Source organism: Bombus pascuorum, chromosome 1, assembly GCF_905332965.1.
Source record: "Bombus pascuorum chromosome 1, iyBomPasc1.1, whole genome shotgun sequence".
NCBI classification, from domain to species: domain Eukaryota; kingdom Metazoa; phylum Arthropoda; class Insecta; order Hymenoptera; family Apidae; genus Bombus; species Bombus pascuorum.
Window position 1 is genome coordinate 23,151,192 of NC_083488.1, and position 20,518 is coordinate 23,171,709.

At 36.9% G+C, this 20,518-nt stretch overlaps 3 protein-coding genes across 7 annotated transcripts in view; 2 read left to right on the top strand and 1 right to left on the bottom strand.

Moving 5' to 3' along the window:
• Positions 1-9,179: 9,179 nt before the first annotated feature.
• Positions 9,180-10,279, bottom strand: LOC132908581 (probable ribosome biogenesis protein RLP24). The gene is made up of 2 exons (XM_060962699.1): positions 10,100-10,279; positions 9,180-9,843 (listed from the first exon to the last, which is right to left on the bottom strand). The coding sequence occupies exons 1-2, from the start codon at positions 10,178-10,180 to the stop codon at positions 9,412-9,414; spliced, it is 513 nt and encodes a 170-aa protein (XP_060818682.1). The 5' UTR covers positions 10,181-10,279; the 3' UTR covers positions 9,180-9,411.
• Positions 10,280-10,779: 500 nt separating this feature from the next.
• LOC132908550 (cytochrome b-c1 complex subunit Rieske, mitochondrial-like) lies at positions 10,780-12,329 on the top strand. 4 transcript variants are annotated; one of them, XM_060962644.1, is made up of 5 exons: positions 10,780-10,966; positions 11,051-11,080; positions 11,310-11,495; positions 11,576-11,753; positions 11,839-12,329. In XM_060962644.1, the coding sequence occupies exons 1-5, from the start codon at positions 10,876-10,878 to the stop codon at positions 12,125-12,127; spliced, it is 774 nt and encodes a 257-aa protein (XP_060818627.1). In that variant the 5' UTR covers positions 10,780-10,875; the 3' UTR covers positions 12,128-12,329. The 4 variants fall into 4 exon arrangements, with proteins under 4 accessions (XP_060818627.1, XP_060818609.1, XP_060818636.1 ...); XM_060962653.1 differs by having other exon boundaries at positions 10,781-10,966; positions 11,343-11,495; XM_060962626.1 differs by having other exon boundaries at positions 10,780-11,080.
• Positions 12,330-12,478: 149 nt separating this feature from the next.
• The window catches only part of LOC132908493 (zinc finger protein chinmo), a 72,327-nt gene continuing 64,287 nt past the window's right edge, over positions 12,479-20,518 (top strand). The window contains exon 1 of one of the 2 annotated variants that reach the window (XM_060962551.1): positions 12,479-13,067. The gene's annotated coding sequence lies outside the window, so the exon portion shown is untranslated. Of the gene's footprint in view, positions 13,068-14,061; positions 14,214-20,518 lie in introns of those variants that run through there. The other variant, XM_060962558.1, reaches the window with a different exon arrangement.

Below are 20,518 nucleotides of genomic sequence, written 5' to 3' on the forward strand. Positions count from 1 at the left end.
CGAACCATTGAGATATACCGAAGAACATAAAATATCAAGTGTAACTTACTACAAGCGTATCTCGTATTGCATGCTATTATCACTCATGTCTTTAACAAGTAGTTCATACATGAATTATTATAATTTATACATGCATACGTAACCTCTACGCGCTACTGTAATCTCATTCCAGACGTATTAAATCGCTGAACCAAGTACGTATCACGTTAATAACTTGCGCGCAATACCTATTATCTATTCCTCGAATCTCGTCTGGAGTCCAGCAGCAACAGCGAATTAACTCGGTTAATTGTTACAACCAACCCCTATTGTCCCACGCTTAACCGATCTAGATAATCGATCCGGAACCTTGTTGCTCTATCTGCAATAATCGATCGGCGAACAGATTGTGCAGTTCGTCTCCTCGTGTCGTACACGAAATCTATTAACCAGGCAGCACGCGAATCCAGTGATTCTTAATAACGAGCGTATTAGCATAATGCTATTAAACGTTGATCGTATCTCGGTGATATCGTCAAACGAGACGCGTTTTAATACCATTGCAACCGGTCACGGCGAATAGTCGACGTGTATTAGCAGCAGATTTGCGAGCAACAAAAGGACATATATTAACACTCGTGGGGTACTAAATCGTATCTCGTGGCGGAAGATATACGATAAAGTAGGTACTCGGCGCAGGGCGTGTAGGTATAATTCACTGTTTCTATTTGTTTCGATAATTAATGGCACAACACGAGGTCGGCAACGCCGTATGGGATCGTAAAAAGAATTCCTTCTGACCGGGGTAGGCTAAAAGACCCGTGGCGCTTTGACAGAGTGGATTTTCACGGGTTATTCGTTTCTCTATAGTACAAAGGTGCGAAGATGAGCCGTGGGATCGGCTACCGATTTCGAACTCCCACAGGGCTACCGAATCGAAGCTGCATTTACACACAGCGGATCAGGAAAATATTTAAACACCATGGAGAATTTTTATGAATATATTGTACATATATGAAACTTGTTGAAATTACGTTCACGAATGTCATGATTATATTGATGGGATTTGAAAGCAATCTGAAAATGTATTATATAGAAGTTACAGTATATTTATCGGAAACATGTATCGAGTAAAAAGTTAATACGTAGCATGAACAGGTATCTTAAGCGTATAATAAGGATCGAAACGAATGTTGAAGCTTATAACGGATAATTGAGTGCTTAAATACTTCTATGATATCTGTAAAATATATATTTACGTTAATTATTTTGTATCTTCTATGTACATTATCTGATTTGTTTCAGACTTCGCCAATGTAATCATCGTATCTCGTTACTCATTATGATAACCTCATTAATGCTAATGAAGAACAAGTTTGAATACTTTCGTGAGCTACTAAGTCTACACACCTTTACGCTTGTCGCCATAAAATGTCTTCTGCTTTTCCTTCTTTTCCTCATCCCGTATTGAGTTAATGCTCTAAAGCGCAATTCTAGTCGTGAAACTGCATCGATAAAAATTTTTGTTGTCGAACCGTTTACTCTAATTGGTGGATGCAAATGAGAGTCTCGCATATTTTTTTCTGTATGTAAAAACATGGCAGGAGGAAAGAAGCGAAATGGAGAAATAAAGGTTCGTGATCCTCTTTCATATTTACGTTTTGTGATGCTCCTCCAGATTCGTGTTTTGTCTACCTTTATCTTTGTTTTCTGTTCGTTGAAAGAAACAAAAGTTTATTTATTATTATGAGATTTCCTTTTTACTCTTGCGGATTTAATTTTATATCTTGGTTGAGTTCCATATACCCTATCGTATCTTTAAATTAGATCTGTTTTTACGTGCCAGTTCTTATTTGCGAATTGTAAATGCTATTCTACAAATATGTCTATTATTAATACGATTGTGATTCTATGTAACGAGTTGTTGAATTTTTACAATCTTAGAAGGTAACTACAAGCTTTTGACAAAGTATTCACGTATAAAAAAATTCAATAACAGGCAAGCGTTTTATTCACAAAGTAAGGTACATTGTCTGCAAATTTAATTACGTTATATAACATACAGTGTCTTTCATGGTTTATCAAGATCCACGAAACCATACGGACAAAAAGTCTTCGGATCGACAAAAAATCGGTTCAAAGGCGTTCGATTCTTTCGCAAGAATAAGACTCAAAAAAACCTCGAACCGCTACGCTTTGTCTTCGCGAATCAGCACTTTCGATCTGTTCCAGTTCCGAATTAAGCACGCTTTCTTTTCGTGATTCCCTCGATCGCCACGTGGTCCTGTATCCGAAAACGACACGAGGACAGTCGTAACGTGTAAGTACAAATGCATCGGCTGGAAACATACGCGTGAAATCTGTCACGTAAGAACGCTAGCTCGTTGAGATCGACACGGGGAAAAACGAGGTCTGCGTATACCGTCTCTTAGCTTGAACGTGATTGAGAGCCTCTTCTACTGACAACTGTCGTTGTCGAGCATAAACTCGTCGTCAGACGTAATATTAGTAGCGTTAACAGTTACTTCGCTACGTCTTGTTAGAGCTATACTCGATCGCGTCACGAATGTTATTTTCCTTAGGCGAACCTCCAGTTTCTAATCTCAGGTAGGTTATAGTCTCATAAACACGAGTGATTACTAAAACATACGATATTTGGAGAACCAGCGACTTGGAACGAGGAGGATCTTAAGTACAAAATGTCGTTCCATGATAGATTGTCACGATTTTTGTTCTATTTTGAATTTCTATATTTTGCGTATATACATTTTTATATTTCGCTGGCTTCACCTTTGTAAAATTAATTAACGTATTAATTTTTGTACAACGTATTTGGTGGACCAAAAAATGAATTTCTATCGATACTACTTAACAACTACTGACGTTACTCTCCAAGATTTCGTAAGGCACTCGATATTTGTACAAGGAATTGTAGGACCTTTTCTCGAATGTCCCTGTTACTCTTATCTCAGTTACATTTTGAAGAAAATTTTTCTTACAAAATATACATACTATAGCCTCGTTCAATGAAAAATGATGAAACGACCTATATATAATATAATACCATATAGCATGTAGAAAATTCGTGCAAAGACCACGCCCAAGCAAACCGATCGTACGTTAATGATTGCAATCCTTTCGCCGGATGTAAGCACCTGTATCATCCTCGTCTTCCAATGCGAATAAGCTTCATCAAGAAAGTCAGACGACCGTAAGTCGGTGGACGAATATTTTTTTCACTACCGGAACAATGTTTCATGTTTAATGCATCGTGGCAAGCGTCGACGTATCCCACGTAGGTGAGACCATTTCGATCCTTGTTGGCGGTACACGAGCAGGCGAATCTATTCTATCGACACAATGTATGGTCGTTCGCCGTGGATCATCCGTGCTCCGTACACCTACACGTTTCAAGAGATCCGATCGACCGGTGAATTTCGTTTAATCCGTTTAAAGCGTTGCCAGCCGTGCGGTGTCGTATTAAGGAAATGCATCGGTCCGTTTCTGATGCCGAGTAACACACGATACACACCCGAGGACACAAATAAGACTACTAAACCGTGCTACCAAGAACCGGCTAAAAAATAGAAGCCTATACCTGGTTGCCCTATAGCTTAGGGTCGTTTTCACGCTGCCGTGAAACGATAGATAAGACTAGCCGCGCGTGATCCGTGCAGTGATCTGTTAGATCGCTGTCCTCAACGGAAGTCGAAAGATTGATCGTTGTTTGCGTGAGATAGAGAAAGATTTTTGGCATGATAAAGAAGCTGAAAGATGGTGAAGAGATAATTTTACGTGGCAGTAAAGGCAAATAATGGCAGTTGGTTGGATTATAGATATTTGTACGCTTTGTAAGTATTGGGACACCTACTAGCTTCGTACGAAAAGTGACAAATAATCTGAAGTATGAAAAAAGCGATTAATCGATCAGAATCTTGTATTGATGTAAGCTTGTCTAATATACGTATAATGGAAAAATTTGTCAAAAATTTTTGGCAAGATTGCAGTAATGAGATTAAGTGTCCCAATACTTCCTTACTTGTATTGATTTTAACAATTGTTACATTATATAGCAGACTTTAACGAAATTTATGGAGAAAGTAAAAGGACAATACAAACATAAAGTGAGAACAAGATAATAATATCGTTATTCATATTTTTATCAACAAGGCAGTACGATTTTAGGGAAAAAGAATAAAATATTCCAGTTTCGCGATTCTTTTTTGCTCCTTTTTGTTTTTAATTCCTGAAATACTCTATTATCCTATCAATATAGAACGTGCTGTGACGATCGATAATTCAAACAAAATACGATCAACGTTCCATTACTTTCTAATAACGACGGTATCCAAGAAAATCTTCGAAAGCCAAGATCCAAGTCCCAACAACCTACATCACGGTGTAAGCACTCGAAAAGTAATTTTCGTCACGTAGATACAAATACGTTTCCAGTTTCTCTCGCGCGTTTCGGCCGCGTGTTTAACGGGTTACCGACAGTCGTTATCTTTATTCAGGTAGCTCGTTTATTTCGTTTAATTTAATGTCGGTGATCGGGTGTCGTCGATGGATAGTCCGCCGACTGGTCAAAGTCGATTCGATCGGCCAAATCGTGGCAACGAGATGGTCTCGTGTTCGTCTGATAAGACGAACGAAACGAAGGGGGCCAAAGTTTTCAAAAGGCGCATACGTAATGACCGGTTCTCACCGACGGATTTCCAAAGGATGTAGTCTCGACGACGACAGGTGAATGTTTGACATTCCTGTCGTGGCCGTCGTCGGTTTTAGCGTTCAAGACTTTTAATTGTCGTAGCGATCAAACATGAAGCGACTAGAGTCCATAAAACTAGTAGTTGAATAAATCATAGCTCTCGAGGGACCAGGAATCCTCAACAATGGGAAAAAACGTGAAAGACTCCAAGTCATTGATATATGTACTACTTCTAAGCGATGTAGTCGCGTAAATTTCGAACGTTTAATTTATAGTATCGTAAAATTGAGCTTCGGTATCGGAAACAGGAGAAACAGGCAACCGTAGAAAGGATCGTAAAAGGTACATCTCCGCGAATTTATGACGTGTTCCTTATCTGTAGTTGCGAGGTGTGATCCCACGTGAACAAATTGAAGACATTGGTACCGATTACGAGCGGTACGTCGATTTTACCCCGCCCTTAAATCGATCCCAGTGACGAAGTTGTTCTCCGTTTCGTGCAATTGTCCCGCCGTGTTACCGCTTCGCCTATGCAAATCGCGTCGTGACGATCTGTATGCCTGATGACGCTGCGGAAAACGATACGTAGATCGAACTTTATGTCGCGGTAAAAGAAACAAGGCAAGATAAATATTTGTACGTATAGTGTCTGGCGCGATACTTTGTTATTAACACCATTACTTATGAAAAATGCAAAGGAAAATATGAATAGATCGTTTTTTCACCAAGTTTTGGGCAAAGGTCGAAGAGGTTTCGAAACTGTTGCATGAAGGTTCTGACTGAAAATAATTGTACTGTAAATGAAATCCTAGAAAATTACTCTAACGTATTTGAGATAATAAATTACATGTAAATTTCTTAAGTAACACTATGCATAACAGTACGTACCTACTTTTACTTATAAGGAATAACAACAGAGAGTTTTGGATCGAGTCGACGAGTCGAGGGCGATAGCAGTGAAAGTCGACGTGGGCCCTACCATAGTAGATTTCGGTAAATGCCGATCGGACCGCATTGTGATAACGGGCGACATCGAAATTTAATTAAACGCTCGGATTGACTAATTTACCCTTTTAGATGGACGTAGCGGAGTTTGTAAGCCTCGAACCGTTACATTTCTTTATCCGATTTAGTTCGAACAAGTCGGGTATGTTGCTTGTTAGAAAAAATGGGCTACCTCCATAAATGAGTCGAAGCGATGAAACGAGGTATTTCACTCGTTAAGAGAATAAACGAAGAAGATTAATGACTCGGTTGAAAAATCCGCTCTGTGGTATGTCAACGCTAAACAAAAATATTGTCGTCAATCACAGTCTAATTGGAACGTATCCTATTAGCACGCATTCCTCCTACTTTCCATTAATTTTCACAGAACGACGTGTACACAGGTGATTTACATTTCGAATCTATCGGTGAGATCAGAGGGAGCGTTTCTTTCTGACGCGTATTTCGGGGACCCGTTGACGACCATTGGTCACATAAAATAATATTGTCCGACCAAATGCCTGGCTACGTCTCGGACAAACTATTTTAAGTCCCACCGTGCAGTCTCTTTGTTTATTTATGAGCGTGCTGCTTTCGTGACCTCGGCGCAAGATGTTATTACAAGGACCTTCTTGCGCGGCGCTGGAAACGATTAGGAAAAGAAGATGCGCTCCATGATACCGGTTCTGACATCATAGATCCCTTGACCTATCGTTTTTTTATTTCTATGTTACAAACGAATAAATGTTATCGTCGATGAGTAGCCGTATAATTCATAGTTTGTTCAATACGATATTTACAACGAAAAAATTTGTACGATCGCGTGACTAATTTATTCGTGGCACAATCTGCAGCAGATCTGAGAGTTTCGGTGATGATTTGACGAATGGTTCTAGCAACCATTTTCGATGCAAAGCAAGAAACATAGAAACGGAACGTTTCATTGGAAATTTACTCTTCTATGAACTTTTAAAAGTGATACGATTTGCAAACATTTCACGCCACTGTCCTTCATGTTTCACGTCTGGTCACCATTTCGTTGCCCGCTATTTTACTCTATATGTACTACACATTGCTACGATAAATCAGTGAGAATGCTGATCGAGAATGATCAGTTGGCATCCACTATACATACTCTGAATGCAAAGAATTAATATTAATAACACTGGAAGTGTTTTCTTTGCTCGTGGTAATCTTTGTATCGTACAAAGAAATTCATGAATGGAACGCATGCAGGCAGCACTTGATCGATCAATCACACGGGAGAATTATTTGCATCCGTACAAATGAGAATGTATTTTTGGTCCAAGCTACAGTCAAGGAAAAAGGAATCGCCGAGACAAAACAACGAACGATAGTTTTACCCCACGAAAATCGTAATTGCGATTCGTCGCACGAGTAGCTCGCGTTTCGACCACCGTGTCGTGTGTTTCCTCAGTAAACACGGCTACAATATTGCGTGTGGTCGAAAACACTTTTTCGCGGGCGAAACGACCGACAAATCTGTCCCGGAGGACCCTCCAAAAATTCCTCGAAAGCAGTATGTGGCCCATTATCTACGCGTTTCTTTTCAATTTTAGTCCCTCGTGCGTCGTACTGTTGCGAACCTTTAAGTGGATCATCCTATTATACGTATTATATGAAGACAGTCTCCGTGTTTCTTTCGGATATTGTCACTATAATTAATCTTGTAACTGAAGAAAGAACGAATGGAATTTGTCTGCACGTTGTATAGCAAAGTGACGCAAGATAGAGCCGAGCACTTCTAGTACTCGAAAAAAATGATTAATCACTTTATATGACGAGCAGAATGTGCGTGATAAAAAAAAAAAAAGGGACACGAATTCATGGAATTTCCTTGTGAATCAACCCGCAAAACACGATGCTTGTTTTTAGATATCCCTTTTCCTTTTTTCAATCTCGTGATGTCTATGTGATGAATGGAGGAATGTGGGCCACATAGCTGTTTGTTCTCTTGATTTAATATAATTTTGCGTGGACGAAGTTACAAGTGTTCCTAAAAATACAGTATACTCGTAAAAAAGAATTTGAAAATACTTTAACTTCTTTGTTTCAAGAACAACTGACAAGCTGATATTATCATAATTCTTCTACTAACGTATTTATGTTGGTATTTATATCAAGCAAATGCGAAAAATTAGAATTTTAAATTACTTAAACTGAGGCAAGAATAGATATCGACAAAGTCAGATACCAAATATAATTGAAATGTAGAACGGCAAACAACATTATATTTTGCTACGTACAAGATACAAGTAAAAATAAAATTGTTTTAGTCTCGAAGATCTTCTCGAATAACCTATACCCTACGAGATGGAGTAGTCTGTCAAAATGAGTATTTATCAACTATTACATCTCTTCCAAACATCAAATACATAATTAATACAAAAGTAACTTAACGAACGTTCATAAACCGATTGACGTTCCATTAGCATGAAATCTTCGAGTTCACGTTGGCCAAGGCTAGAACAAATACGGTCGGCACGAATCAAAGGATAGACCTCCAAAAAGATTGGCCATGGTAGCTTTGTCAGGCGGAAGAAATCTGCAAGCTCATGCCCTTGAAAATCCTTTCTTGCCGCATAACTCGAGTGGTCCTGTATCGGTCTCTCTCTCGACCTGCGTTCGCGTATACTCGCACACCTTGTACGCTGCTCTTCTGTTGTTGTAACACATTTCGTCCGCAGCAAACAACACCCCGCGGTTTACCTGGTAATTGCTGGAAACACCGGTCGAGTGTTTACAGTGTCATCGAGGTGCGGTGGTCACACCTTGCCGCATACGACCACTTGGAAACTACGTTTTCTTCACCTGGGACCTGCCACGGTCGAACACCTTCTCAAGGGTCAGCAAACTATTCGAAAGCTCGCTCTAACGGCGTTTTGCGCTTCAAAAAACCATAGATCAATGTGATTGATGACTTTGTTTGCAATCTCTTACGTAATTATTAGTGTATTGTCAGTGGCATAATGTTTAGGGAATTGTAGGTTCAACACTTTCACAGTGTAGTATCAAAGAGGTATACTTGCAATTGGGCAAACCATTAAATATTAAATTTCACATCATAAATGCCATCATATGTAACGCAATTATTAAACATTTATTTCCTATAAAAAAGTTAAGAATATATATTTTTTGTATCCGATATCAGAAATGTAAGAAATCTTGACAATAAAAAAATATGTAATTATTTATTTTCTGAATCTTGCTAGGTTTTCTCGTAGTTGTTGACTTTATCGCCTTCGACGATTAAGTTCGATATAATTGCTATATTCGCCGTAGTAAATCGTAGAGGGCGTAAGAAACACTGATTTTTTTCGAGGTCGGTATTTCAGAACACTTTCATATATCAATATTTCAGAATTATTTCTCACAAAATTTTTCAGCGTTCTAAGTTTCCAAATTATTTAGTACTTTTAATGAATTACACATAACAATTAAATTAATAAATTAGATTAACTTAGATAAACAATGTCATTACTAGTACTTCATTTGATATTAATTTTATTTATAATTCTTAACACAAATATGTAATTATGTTATACTATAAAAAACGAATTTTACACGAATTATTGTTTATTTTAAACAAAGTTTTCTTTTATCCACAATATCTCTAATACATGTATAATGTAATAGGTTTAGTTGTACTTTTATATAAATTATTCCAAATTATTTCATCTTATCGTGTTTTGAATAGAATCATCATATAATTAACAAAACTAATTCACTTCCATTTCTTGTTGTTCTTGTTCGTCATTAGATTCCTGCATCTCTTCTTGTTCGGCTTCTTCTAGTTTCTTTCTTTCTTTCAGTCCTGCAGCAGGTGATCTTACAAGTGATAAATCACGTTGAACTTCTTTAATATCTCTTTCTTGTTCTAATTCACGTCCTTTACGTAATCGTTGCATTATATGTAGATTTTGTCTCCTTTGTTTGATAGTTTCTACTTTTTTAATCGCATCAATTGCATTCTGCCATAATTCTCTATTATATTTAAGTGGAATATTTCTTCTTTTTTCAAATTCAAATGATGGATCCACTAATAACTCCTTGCCAACTGTTTTCCTATATGCTTTTGTCCATTTGACTCTCCTTGGATTTTTCTTTTTCTTAAACGCAGCATGGCACTTTGACCGACAAAACCTGAATATCTATAATATAAATAGAATATGATACGAAGAAATGCATAAATTATAATACTTATAACATAATTTATAATAATTATCAATTGTCCACATATTGCACAAAAATTTATTGTTATTAAATATAAAAACAAGGTAGTATCTAAATATACACATAACCTAAAAATAACCTAAAAGTCACCAAAAGGTTATAGTTTTAAACAATTGTTCTAAAATCATAGAAGATAACGTAGATATTATGACGAATATGTAAAAAAATTCTCACCTTACAATCATTTCTTACAAACTGGATTCCATGTCCCGGGTAAATCCGGGACGAACAAAAATAACATGTTTCTATACGCATGTTGCATGCACTTGTGAAACTTCGGACAATACAGACAATATAGGCACCTTAAATTAGTGGTTATGCCATCTATGAACCATTGTATGTGTCACTGTGATATTTTGTAGAATTTTCCAAATATACAATTTTTAAACGTATATAATGTTTATGATTATGTTTATGATTATGTTTATGATTAAAGCGACATAAAGAACATCTACGAAATACAATCAATAATGTAGTCAAAGTAACATATATTTTAAGGCTTCATTTTACTATCATATCATTAGATAATTCTATAAAATAATAAGTATTAAAATTTTCACAAATAGCAATATTTTTTATTGAAATTGATATGTATGTAAATATATGCCAAAGCAGATCATAGCTTATTGTGTTAGAAAGGGCGAACTAAATATTAGAATCAAATTTAACTATAACATGTGTAAATTATGAACATATAATCTAATTTATATTCATTTCAATTTTGTTAAAAGATCAGTTGCTAAAAGTTAAGTTTCGCGATTAATTACATAGCTCTATCAGCGAAAAGGTATGTATCTGGTTCAATACATTATAGCGCGACATCTACTAATTAGACTGAAAATTTCTCACGAAAGTTGCAGAGTGGAGACCTCTAAGAACGTAGTTCTTCGGATTTTACTTAGTGTCCGATGAAGTTATCTCGTTTGGACATTTGTGCGTAATTAAGAAAAATGAACGTTGTAGCGAAATCAACGAGCATTGCTCCACTTTTAAGGTCGACGACTGTCATTTCAAATGGAATGCAACCAGTATCTGGGAAGGGTATCGTACAAAAATCAAAAATCGTCACTAAACCTGTCGTCAATCGAATGCTCAGTCAAAGTTTGTACGAATCACTTATTAAAGGATCTCTACGTGTCAGTTCAGGAATTGGAGGTTTGAGGCTTTTATTTAAACGTTAATTTATTAGATTTCGTGTATAAACAAAATACACTCTTAGATATTTCGATTATATAATCGTATGGCATATGCGGTACATGTCTCAAAGATTATTATTGTATCAATGTATTAGTTTATTACAAATGTTGAACAAATATTTTCCCTATTTTAAAACATTGAAATATATTATTTTTATCTTTAATATCCTATTTTATACTCGATGTAGGAAACAGTATTGTCAATGAATTGATTTTTATAGCGAGTTTACTAGCGACACAGAGGAGGCTGGCGCATACCGACATTCAATGGCCAGATTTCACTGATTATCGTCATAGTGCTGTAAAAGATCCAACCGTCCCAAGCAAACATACTGCTGGTGGTCGCAAATCATTTGCGTATTTTGTAACAGCTAGTAAGTACACCTTTTAATCTTCTTTGCATTATTCCAGTTCAATCATTACCGAGAAATATAAATATTGATTTATTATATAGCAACTGGAGTTTGTGCGGTTTATAGTGCAAAAACAGTAGTGCATAATTTAGTAGCTTCTATGAGCGCCGCAGGTAATGTACTTGCTTTAGCAAAGATTGAAGTTAAACTTGACAATATTCCTGAAGGAAAGAATGCTGTTTTCAAATGGCGTGGAAAGCCTCTGTTTGTACGACATAGGTAAATATTACTAAACATAATTATATATCTATTTTCTAATTCTATTTATTTAAATTGAATGACGTTTGTTTTGAAATGATAATAGATCACAGAAAGAGATTGATAAAGAGGCACAGGTAGATGTTGCATCTCTTCGAGATCCACAAGTAGACACAGATCGTACACGAGATCCAAAGTGGTTGATAGTTTTGGGTGTATGTACGCATTTAGGATGTGTCCCAATTGCAAATGCTGGTGATTTTGGTGGTTACTATTGCCCTTGCCATGGCTCTCATTACGATGCCAGTGGAAGGATTAGGAAAGGTCCAGCTCCTCTAAATTTGGAAATACCACCTTATGAGTTTGTTGAGGGAAATATATTAGTTGTTGGTTAATACATTAATATATGTAGTGAAATAATATCATAATTTATATCAAGTTTTCTCACATCCACTTGGTAATTATTTCGAAATTCTTTACTAAGGATATTATTAATTTAGTTAATAATATCTTCTATGGTTAAGTATCACAATATTGAAATATTATAAATTATGGCCAAGCTGTACAAATAAAAAATTAAGCTTAACCAAAATACAACTTGTTCGTATTCTTTATTCATGGTTAACGTTTATTAATTTTATCAATGTAGTATTTTAAACAATCTTACAGTTATATATAAATTTACCAAAATGAAAAATAATGTTATCTTGTTTTATAATTATTTTGATGATTTATGTATAGAATCTATTATTATGTTTTATTCCAATTGTAAAGCAAAATTATTATGTAAGGTTATCGTAGTACAGAGAGCAGGCGTACGTAAATTTCGTAATAGCACTACATTCTATATTAGAAACATCTTGAAAATCAAATAAATAGTCTTCCTTCCACAAGGCGGCGCCACTAATTCCGGACCAAATTTTCATTTTCAATGCGTGACAAGGGCGTCTATACGACCGACAATCTGCCGGCCGATTCTCTGTTTTCAGTCGCCTTCGCTGCTGGCAGCGTACGGACGGAAGAGTTGAGAATTTTTCGCAAAAATCGGTTATCTTTCATACATTGTCATCTTTTCACCGTCATTCTATATGATGATCCAAAAATCTTTAACCTTACGACGAGTGATTTCCGCGATCTGACATTTAAAATAAGAACGGAAATGTTTTGTTAAAAATGAGATTTTTTCTTGCGTGGAACCGGCGTTTGGTGATACGTCGTGAAAGAGTTAGAAACGAATAATTGTTTAACGACACGAAGCGAAAGTGACATTTGGAAAATTCAGAAAAGGAAGAATAGGAAAAAGGCGGGAGACGGATGCGTGGAAAACTGCTTTTTGTAAGTTCTTATTTATTTTACCCGATATCCACGCTATTGCATTCTTATTCCTATATAATATATGGTCATTTTAATATACTTGTGGTATATATTATGTTATATCATGTGTTATATCATAACAAATCGTAAAAGTTTGGAACAATAACATAATATGCACAAACAATTTGAAACTTTTAAAGTAGAGCTAGTTTTCTTATTTTATTTTCAAATATTCACCTGCAATGTTATATGTAATTAAATTGTAATATTATAAATCTCCAGTATAAGAAATCACTTTTTGGAATATACATAGGAATATCTTGTCGCTATCGTTATATTATTAGTACTGTAAATTTCAATATTAAAATTCTATTAAAATTAAAATACTTCCGAATCATCTTCGACCTAATCGTGTTTTGATATCACTAAAAAATTTGTTCAGCTCAAACAAAGTATAGAAAGATTACTACTGATTTGAGTTTTATGATGAGATTTTCTTTAAAACGTTGAAACTCTTTTCATTTGTTCAAATAATAATAAGATCGATAAACAAAAATTTAAAGGCCGTAAGACGGTTGAAATATATAATTATATTAGTATTATAAATACCGCACGATTCTATTTCAAATGCGATCAATATTATAATAAAATATCAAACTTAACGTCGAATAATTTCTAACGTAATCGATAACCGATCGTTGCTTGAATGGATTTCAGTACACAATTTCTCGTCGCACAAATTGACCCTTACGACAACCTAGAACAATTGTTTTCGTAACCTTAACGGCGGCATATGTTTGTGTTTCTGCATGTTTGGCTCCGCCCGGTACGATGACTTCTGTACATTCGAATCATACTTTGCATTTTGCTAACGGTTCGAATAGGAGTCTCATAGTTTTTGCGACACCACTTGCGTGCCTTTCAGTTCTTGTAAACAAAGACGAGATTATGATTCATGATCGTTCGAAATTTCGGCCATTATGCTAAGGTCGGCCCTGCATATCGGAAGCCAAATTCGTTACTCGATTCTACATACATATATCGTGTCTTATATATATTCCTATATATTTTTCTTATTATAAATAATTAACATTTTATTATTGATTCGCGAGTGATAACTGGAAATTGAAATCTACGCCATTTGGGACACCTCTGCTTCGACATTCGGTGAGAAGTTGATAAGATTCATTTAATATTTCTAATCCGTAAAATATATATCGTATTACTAATCGCTCAGATTATATCTGAAATATGTTATACTCTAAATTAATATTACAAGTACTAGAGTGATAACTAATATTTAATTTTTCATAGAAACTTTATTTATTTATAACATTGCACTTTTGGAGTTCTGTAACTTGTTCTAGGAATTGTTTGCTTCCTTGTGTCATATCTTTCCATATTATCTTATATTTTATTTCTAGTATTAAACAAAATTTAGTTTAGCATAGTTTTTATAGTCATACAATCTTTGAATTTTAGACTCTCCCTAATTTAGACATATATACATAAAATGTCACCGTTTCTCGAAATTTCAACAAGCAAAATTCTGTTACGTGTAACATTCGCTTGCGTGTAGAACTTATACCTCGGCCTTCCCGCGCACACACAATGGCAACAATTAGCACGTACTCTTATTTTCCAATGAAGCGTTACTTTTATCAGGTTTTATTTCATTTTCATAGTATCAAATTATTGTAACCATATGAAAGTACTACCAAATGGTACGAAATTTGATATATTTGGAAGCAATTAGGTAACATACTACGGTAGAACACTGTTTATCAAAACTCCATTTATTCCAACGAAAGTTTAGTTAGTGCTCGACTAACTGGTTGAATTTATCTATTTGAACGTGATGTTCAAATTATGCGAACGAAAAATAATACCTGTGGGGAAAATTGATGAACCTTTATAACACGAATCTGATTATGGATATAAACTAATTTGCCCCCCTCCCCAACAAGTTCAGAAAAATGATCTTTCACTGTACGTAAATAATACAATAAATATTTTTTGTTTATAATACACGTCTCTACATTCGTAATGCCGTCCCTGCGAATCCTATCGTAAACTGTCCCTCCGAGAAAATGGTATTTTTCGGTTGCCTCTAGTTAATTACCCATCTTGATGACATAGGACGGCCTGATCCCACCAACAAAGGCTGTAAAGTCGTTGTTGCTCGCTAGTTCCGTGCACTTTGTTATTCAACCTTCGGAAGGCAGTGTCTCTCTATGTCGATCTGGTTTACTGTTTGCAAAGCCGATGGCTAACCCTCCAGAATATTGAATATGCGGAGGACTCGTACTATTACATGGAGTATAGCTACAAGTGCAAAGCCGCGGCTACCGGACTTTTCAGATCGCTGCAACCCCATTTCCTTACCCTTCTGCCCTCCTGTGTGTGCCTTCCTTTTCTCTTTTTTTATTTTTTTCTTTTTTCTTCATTATGCGCCTCCGTATAAGCTGCACGGTGTGCGCGTTCTCGCATTCTAATTCTTTATGCAGCCGGCCAAGGAAATTCACAGTAGGAATGCACGGAAGGGAGGTTGCAAAATCCAGTTCCCCCTTTTTCTTCTTCTTTTTTTTTCTTCTCCTTTTTCCTTCCCTCTTTAAACCAAGTGAAAGAGAGAGAGTGAACGTTTTGTGCCCTGCATTCAACTATCGGGACGCACTCGGGCGTGAGCGTGTGTGCACACACGTAGCCACACTACGTAACTTAGCCACGTGTTCGTGTTCGTGTGCGCGGGCTAGGGAAAGCGCGCGAGAGCGTTCGTTCGTTGGTCGGTGCGTGCGCGCTTCCGAAAGTGAGTGGGACACGCGGGCCTTCACGCTGAAGGAGAAGAATCAATAGATGTGCGTTGCATCTTGCCCCTCTTGTCCCCTTTTTCGGCTACCCCGCGCGCACCCCTTCTTCCTCGACAACCACTGACTCGACCTTCGCACGAAAGAGCGCCCGCTTCTCCACGATACTCTTCTATCTTCCAAAATCATCCCTCCTTTTCCATACGCCCTTTCCAGTTATGCAGTTCAATGCATATTTTTTTCTCCTTTTTTGTTCGTCGTTCAGAGAGATTTCTTCTTTTCGAGGAAATTGATTCGGTGAAACGTTTTATTTCGCTGGGGTAGAATGTTTAGGTGTTCTTGTTTTTTGGGACAAGGTGGTGTAGTGGTTCGGGGTTTGCTGTCGCTCCAATTTTTTAGATATTAGTAACAAAGATGGGAATTTTTAAATTGCGTTGGCCTATAAATTAACTGTATATGATTTGGTAGGTGGATAATTCGTTGAAATTTGATATTTTGTATATTTTTATAAATTAGTAAGCACATCGTTCAAAGGAAGAAACGATGGTAAGATAAGACGCTTTATGCTTAGACAGCTACATAGCTTTGTGCGTATCCGTTTTTTAATCTTAGAATGTCCCGGAATTATTGTCGCACACAGCATAATGGAAACACTGTCGATTTTAATCTCCCAAATGAAAGATACAAATATTGTATATTCCTTCGAAATTAATTTTCATTTTCAAGCTTAATTTATTTTAATCCCTCATAATTTCTCGAAGATCGTGTCTTCGAGGGTGGAATCAGCCGTACGTATGAGAAAGTCTCAACGATTTCGTTAACGTCGTTGATCAATTTTGCGCATCGTTTGTCCTTCCCAGGTCTTACGACTATTCTAGTTTCTGTCATATAAATGATTTTATCGCACCGAAATTCGACGCGTAAATCTAGATACACAGGCGGATAAACGTCGTATATGCCAGCAAAATAGAGTGACTCGAACCGTATAGTTGAATCGTGAGTTTAACGTCGACACTAGCCGGTTACATCGATTAGAAGTACAAATACCTGTCCGTGTAGCAACCGTCCTCTTGGCCGAATACCACTGAATTATTTAAATGAGGAATCGTCGTTTAATGATGCTCGTGTCGCTTCCCTTTTCCCTTCTATTTAGTTATTCACACTGTGTATTTTCTTTGCATATAGCGTCCTGTACGTGTTTTTATTAGTTGGATATATTATTTATTTTTATGATATATTTTATTATATTTATGAAGAAGATATAACTTTAAGATAATAGTTCATCATAGAATGATTTATAGATTTGATGAATATAATTTTTATTGAAAGAAAACACAGTTTCTTTAGAATAATTGAGTGTCATAGAATAATCTAGAGGCAAATGTTCTAATATTTTATAATTTATGATTAATAATAATTCGTTAATTACGTTATAGTGGTCTACAAAATAAATTTTCCATTCGGTAGAACTAGCTGCACTATGCATTGAAGGGGATACGAGAAACTTTCAAAAATTTATTTAATAAATAACAAATAAAAATTCGAAACAGGATAGACGCGTATTCGTCGCATCGTTGTTCGTTTCGTTCGCATCCTCTGCAATCGTTGCAGTTGAATGCACCACAGAACGCATAGTAACGCACGTGTACCAACGTACTCGCGTATTTATTGATCTATCTGCTGGCGTTTATCTGTGTATCGCAGCCCTCAAGTTCGGAGGGTTGCACAGGGTGCAACCTTTAACGCGTGTACACGTACACACATAAGTCCAGCAACAGGGTTTCTACCACAACCCTTGGCGCAAATCTCCTAGATGAAACTAGTTTACGAACAGCTTTACCCATTTCGCATTATATACCTATTCGTCTTCCTTCATTCTCCAAATCTTTCTTCAACGACCCCATTATACCTCTTAAACCCACAAAAAAGGGAAAGAATTAAAAAGATCTTTAAAAGTGAAAGCCAACGATCCAAAAAGCAACAGTCGAGGTATCAACTCCATGATTTATCGTTGGATCGTAGATGGCCACAGGAATTCACAATAGAATATTTAATATCGAAATATACGTGTATGTTATATTTACTTAATATTTTACACTTTACGCACTAAAAATTATCATCAACCATTCTCATCGCGTCTATATAACAAATTATAATATATAGCAAAATATACAAAACAAAATATGACAATTCAACGCAAGATAAAATTTGAAATCGAGTATTCCGACACAATAATAGCAGTTGAGGGTTGAAAGTTGCATTTTACATTGAGAAGATGAGCAAACAGGAAAAATACAAACTGAAACAGGAACTCAGAAAAAATCGACGTAAGCGGGCGCAAGTAATCGTAATAGCGCGTAGCGTAGGCGAATTCTAGAAACGAAGGTAGCCCATGAAGAAAGGGTGAATGGGTTAGTCCGGAGAGAGAAGAAAAGACAAAGAGAGAAAGGGAGGCACAGGTGAAAGTGAAGCGAAGGTGGTCGAGTTAGAGCGATGTTTGGGAGGGTGAAAGGAGGTTAATGATTAGTTCTTCCGAGGTCGGGGGCTGTTGCCGGGTGCAGGTTGCCTGGCTCTCTTCAGACCGCCCCCCGTTAACCCTCCGCTGCCCCCGAGGACATCACCCCTCTCGTCCCTCCGGCACCCTCCCGGTTTTTCGCCCTTCAATCCCCTCCGTACTCGCCGATTCTGCCAACCTCCAAAATTTCAGACCCTACCACCGACGCAGCTCTACGCATACCGTGAGGGTGTGAGAGCTTGCAAGGTTGTTCTCCCCTCCACGTTGTTGCCGCTATCTTCAGGAACGTAGGCAGCTAGGGCGCGCGGAATTTCTCGTTGGCACGCGTCCGAAAAATTTTTCTATCGGCTCGCCAGTCTCCTCTCGTACAATGCACATCGTGCTGGATCGTTCTTGACTAAGGACGAAAAATCTCCAGGGGATTCCGGTATGCGAAACAATGCCTTAATTATCGAGCGATCTCAGTTATTCGAACCATGGGACGAAATAGGGGATCACAATGTGAACGCTTTGGACGCCCGTTTCCTGCGTTCGTCAAATTTTAATTGTTAGGGATACGGTGGTCGTTGGTCCCATTTTTGAGTTGCAAGATGTTCGAGATGTGGTTACGTTTTAGCTAAATCTTGGGTCAGGTGTTTATTTTCATTTGAACTTATGAATTTGTGTTTGATTTTATATTATTTGCTAATTTAAGACTTGGTTATGATATTGTTTCGAGGAAGTAGAACGTATAATTAGTTTATCATTGTCCTAGTCTATAAAGTATGTAAATTCATCCAATGTTGAATGAAAGTTAAGGTATACATTGTACACGTGTCTTTAATACTTTGCCAATTTCATAAACAGACCAGGTGTTTCTAATTAATTTTATTCGTACTATTGTAATTTGACAAATGAAAATGGGAATTACAATGTTTTCTCTTTACTATTTAATTTATGGTGCGACAATAGATTTTTACAGAAACGAATGACGTAACGAAAGGAAATGTCAGCCAGTCAGGAAATATTTCATTTCTCATCCCTCTATCTCGAACGCAATGAAGACGCATACGCAACGACGGACAGTCGTAATTAATGCGTTGACGCCAGAAACTGTCGACCCATGAAGCAAATGCTCTCTCTGTCACCTGGCTAATCTGACTAACAGATACCACTCGGAATACGCATCTCATACATCGGTCTTCACGGTTGAAACGATTGAAAAATACCTATGAGCGTATCTCGACTTTATCGGCATACATCATTCGACCTTAAACAGATTTCGAGCACCGATAGAGATTTCGCCCCGATACTTTGTAACAAACTTGCATCTGTCGGTTAAGTTTCTCCTCACAATCAGATACCGACGATTCGGTATACCTTAACAGTATAGTTTTAAGCCATTCTCGCGTCAAACGTTAACAAAATATGATTTTTGTTTCGTTTACAGAAAAATTTCATGCGATAGAATTTTATTTATATAAAGAAAATTTTAGTTTCTTAAATGTAAAAATTATAATAGGGAGAATTAGTGGAATACCATTATATGAACTCCAATTACATAAATTTGTAATATTTGAAATATTTGAAGAACGTAAAAGTAGTAATAATTTGTGAAATATGCAAATAGCTTAATAGATATCTATAGTGTGCGCTACTAGTTAACGCTCTCTAGTTGGCGCTAGTGTCTCGTCACCGATCATCAAAGTCGTAAGCCCAAAACTTCACCGTCCAATCACTTTAATTCTGATTCGTATAGCGACGAATCAGAACGATCAGAATCCGAGTCTCCAACGAAGCACATCCATAGTTGTCAACAAATGTCGCTAGGTCGTCTATTGCATAGCAACGGTGTGTTTTTCGTCGATTCGACGCTTGGTCGTTTCGTTCCATCCTCTTTTTTTCGTCCGGTAGTGCGCTAGCGAAATTATCTTATCGATTCAGGGAAAGAGAACCTTTGGTCGACTTGCTCGCCAATGGTGAACGCGGCAAACGAGTTCATCGAAAAGCATATACCTACACGGTAATATAGAGAAAGAAAGACAGACGAGAACACTATAGAAAGAACGATAAAAAAGGATGAGAAACGGAAAGCAAAGGAAAGCAGAGGAAAAAAGTTGATCGTTGCTCGCCCTTTGCAACGTCAGCCCTGGCTGAGCCTCGTAGCAGGCCGA

Coding starts and splice junctions, on each gene's coding strand:
- LOC132908581 (XM_060962699.1), bottom strand. CDS start 10,180: ATGCGTATAGAAACATGTTATTTTTGTTCGTCCCGGATTTACCCGGGA. Junction 9,844..10,099: donor TTGTAAGAAATGATTGTAAG/GTGAGAATTTTT, acceptor TTTATATTATAG/ATATTCAGGTTTTGTCGGTC.
- LOC132908550 (XM_060962626.1), top strand. CDS start 10,876: ATGAACGTTGTAGCGAAATCAACGAGCATTGCTCCACTTTTAAGGTCG. Junction 11,496..11,575: donor TGCGTATTTTGTAACAGCTA/GTAAGTACACCT, acceptor TTTATTATATAG/CAACTGGAGTTTGTGCGGTT. Junction 11,754..11,838: donor CCTCTGTTTGTACGACATAG/GTAAATATTACT, acceptor AAATGATAATAG/ATCACAGAAAGAGATTGATA.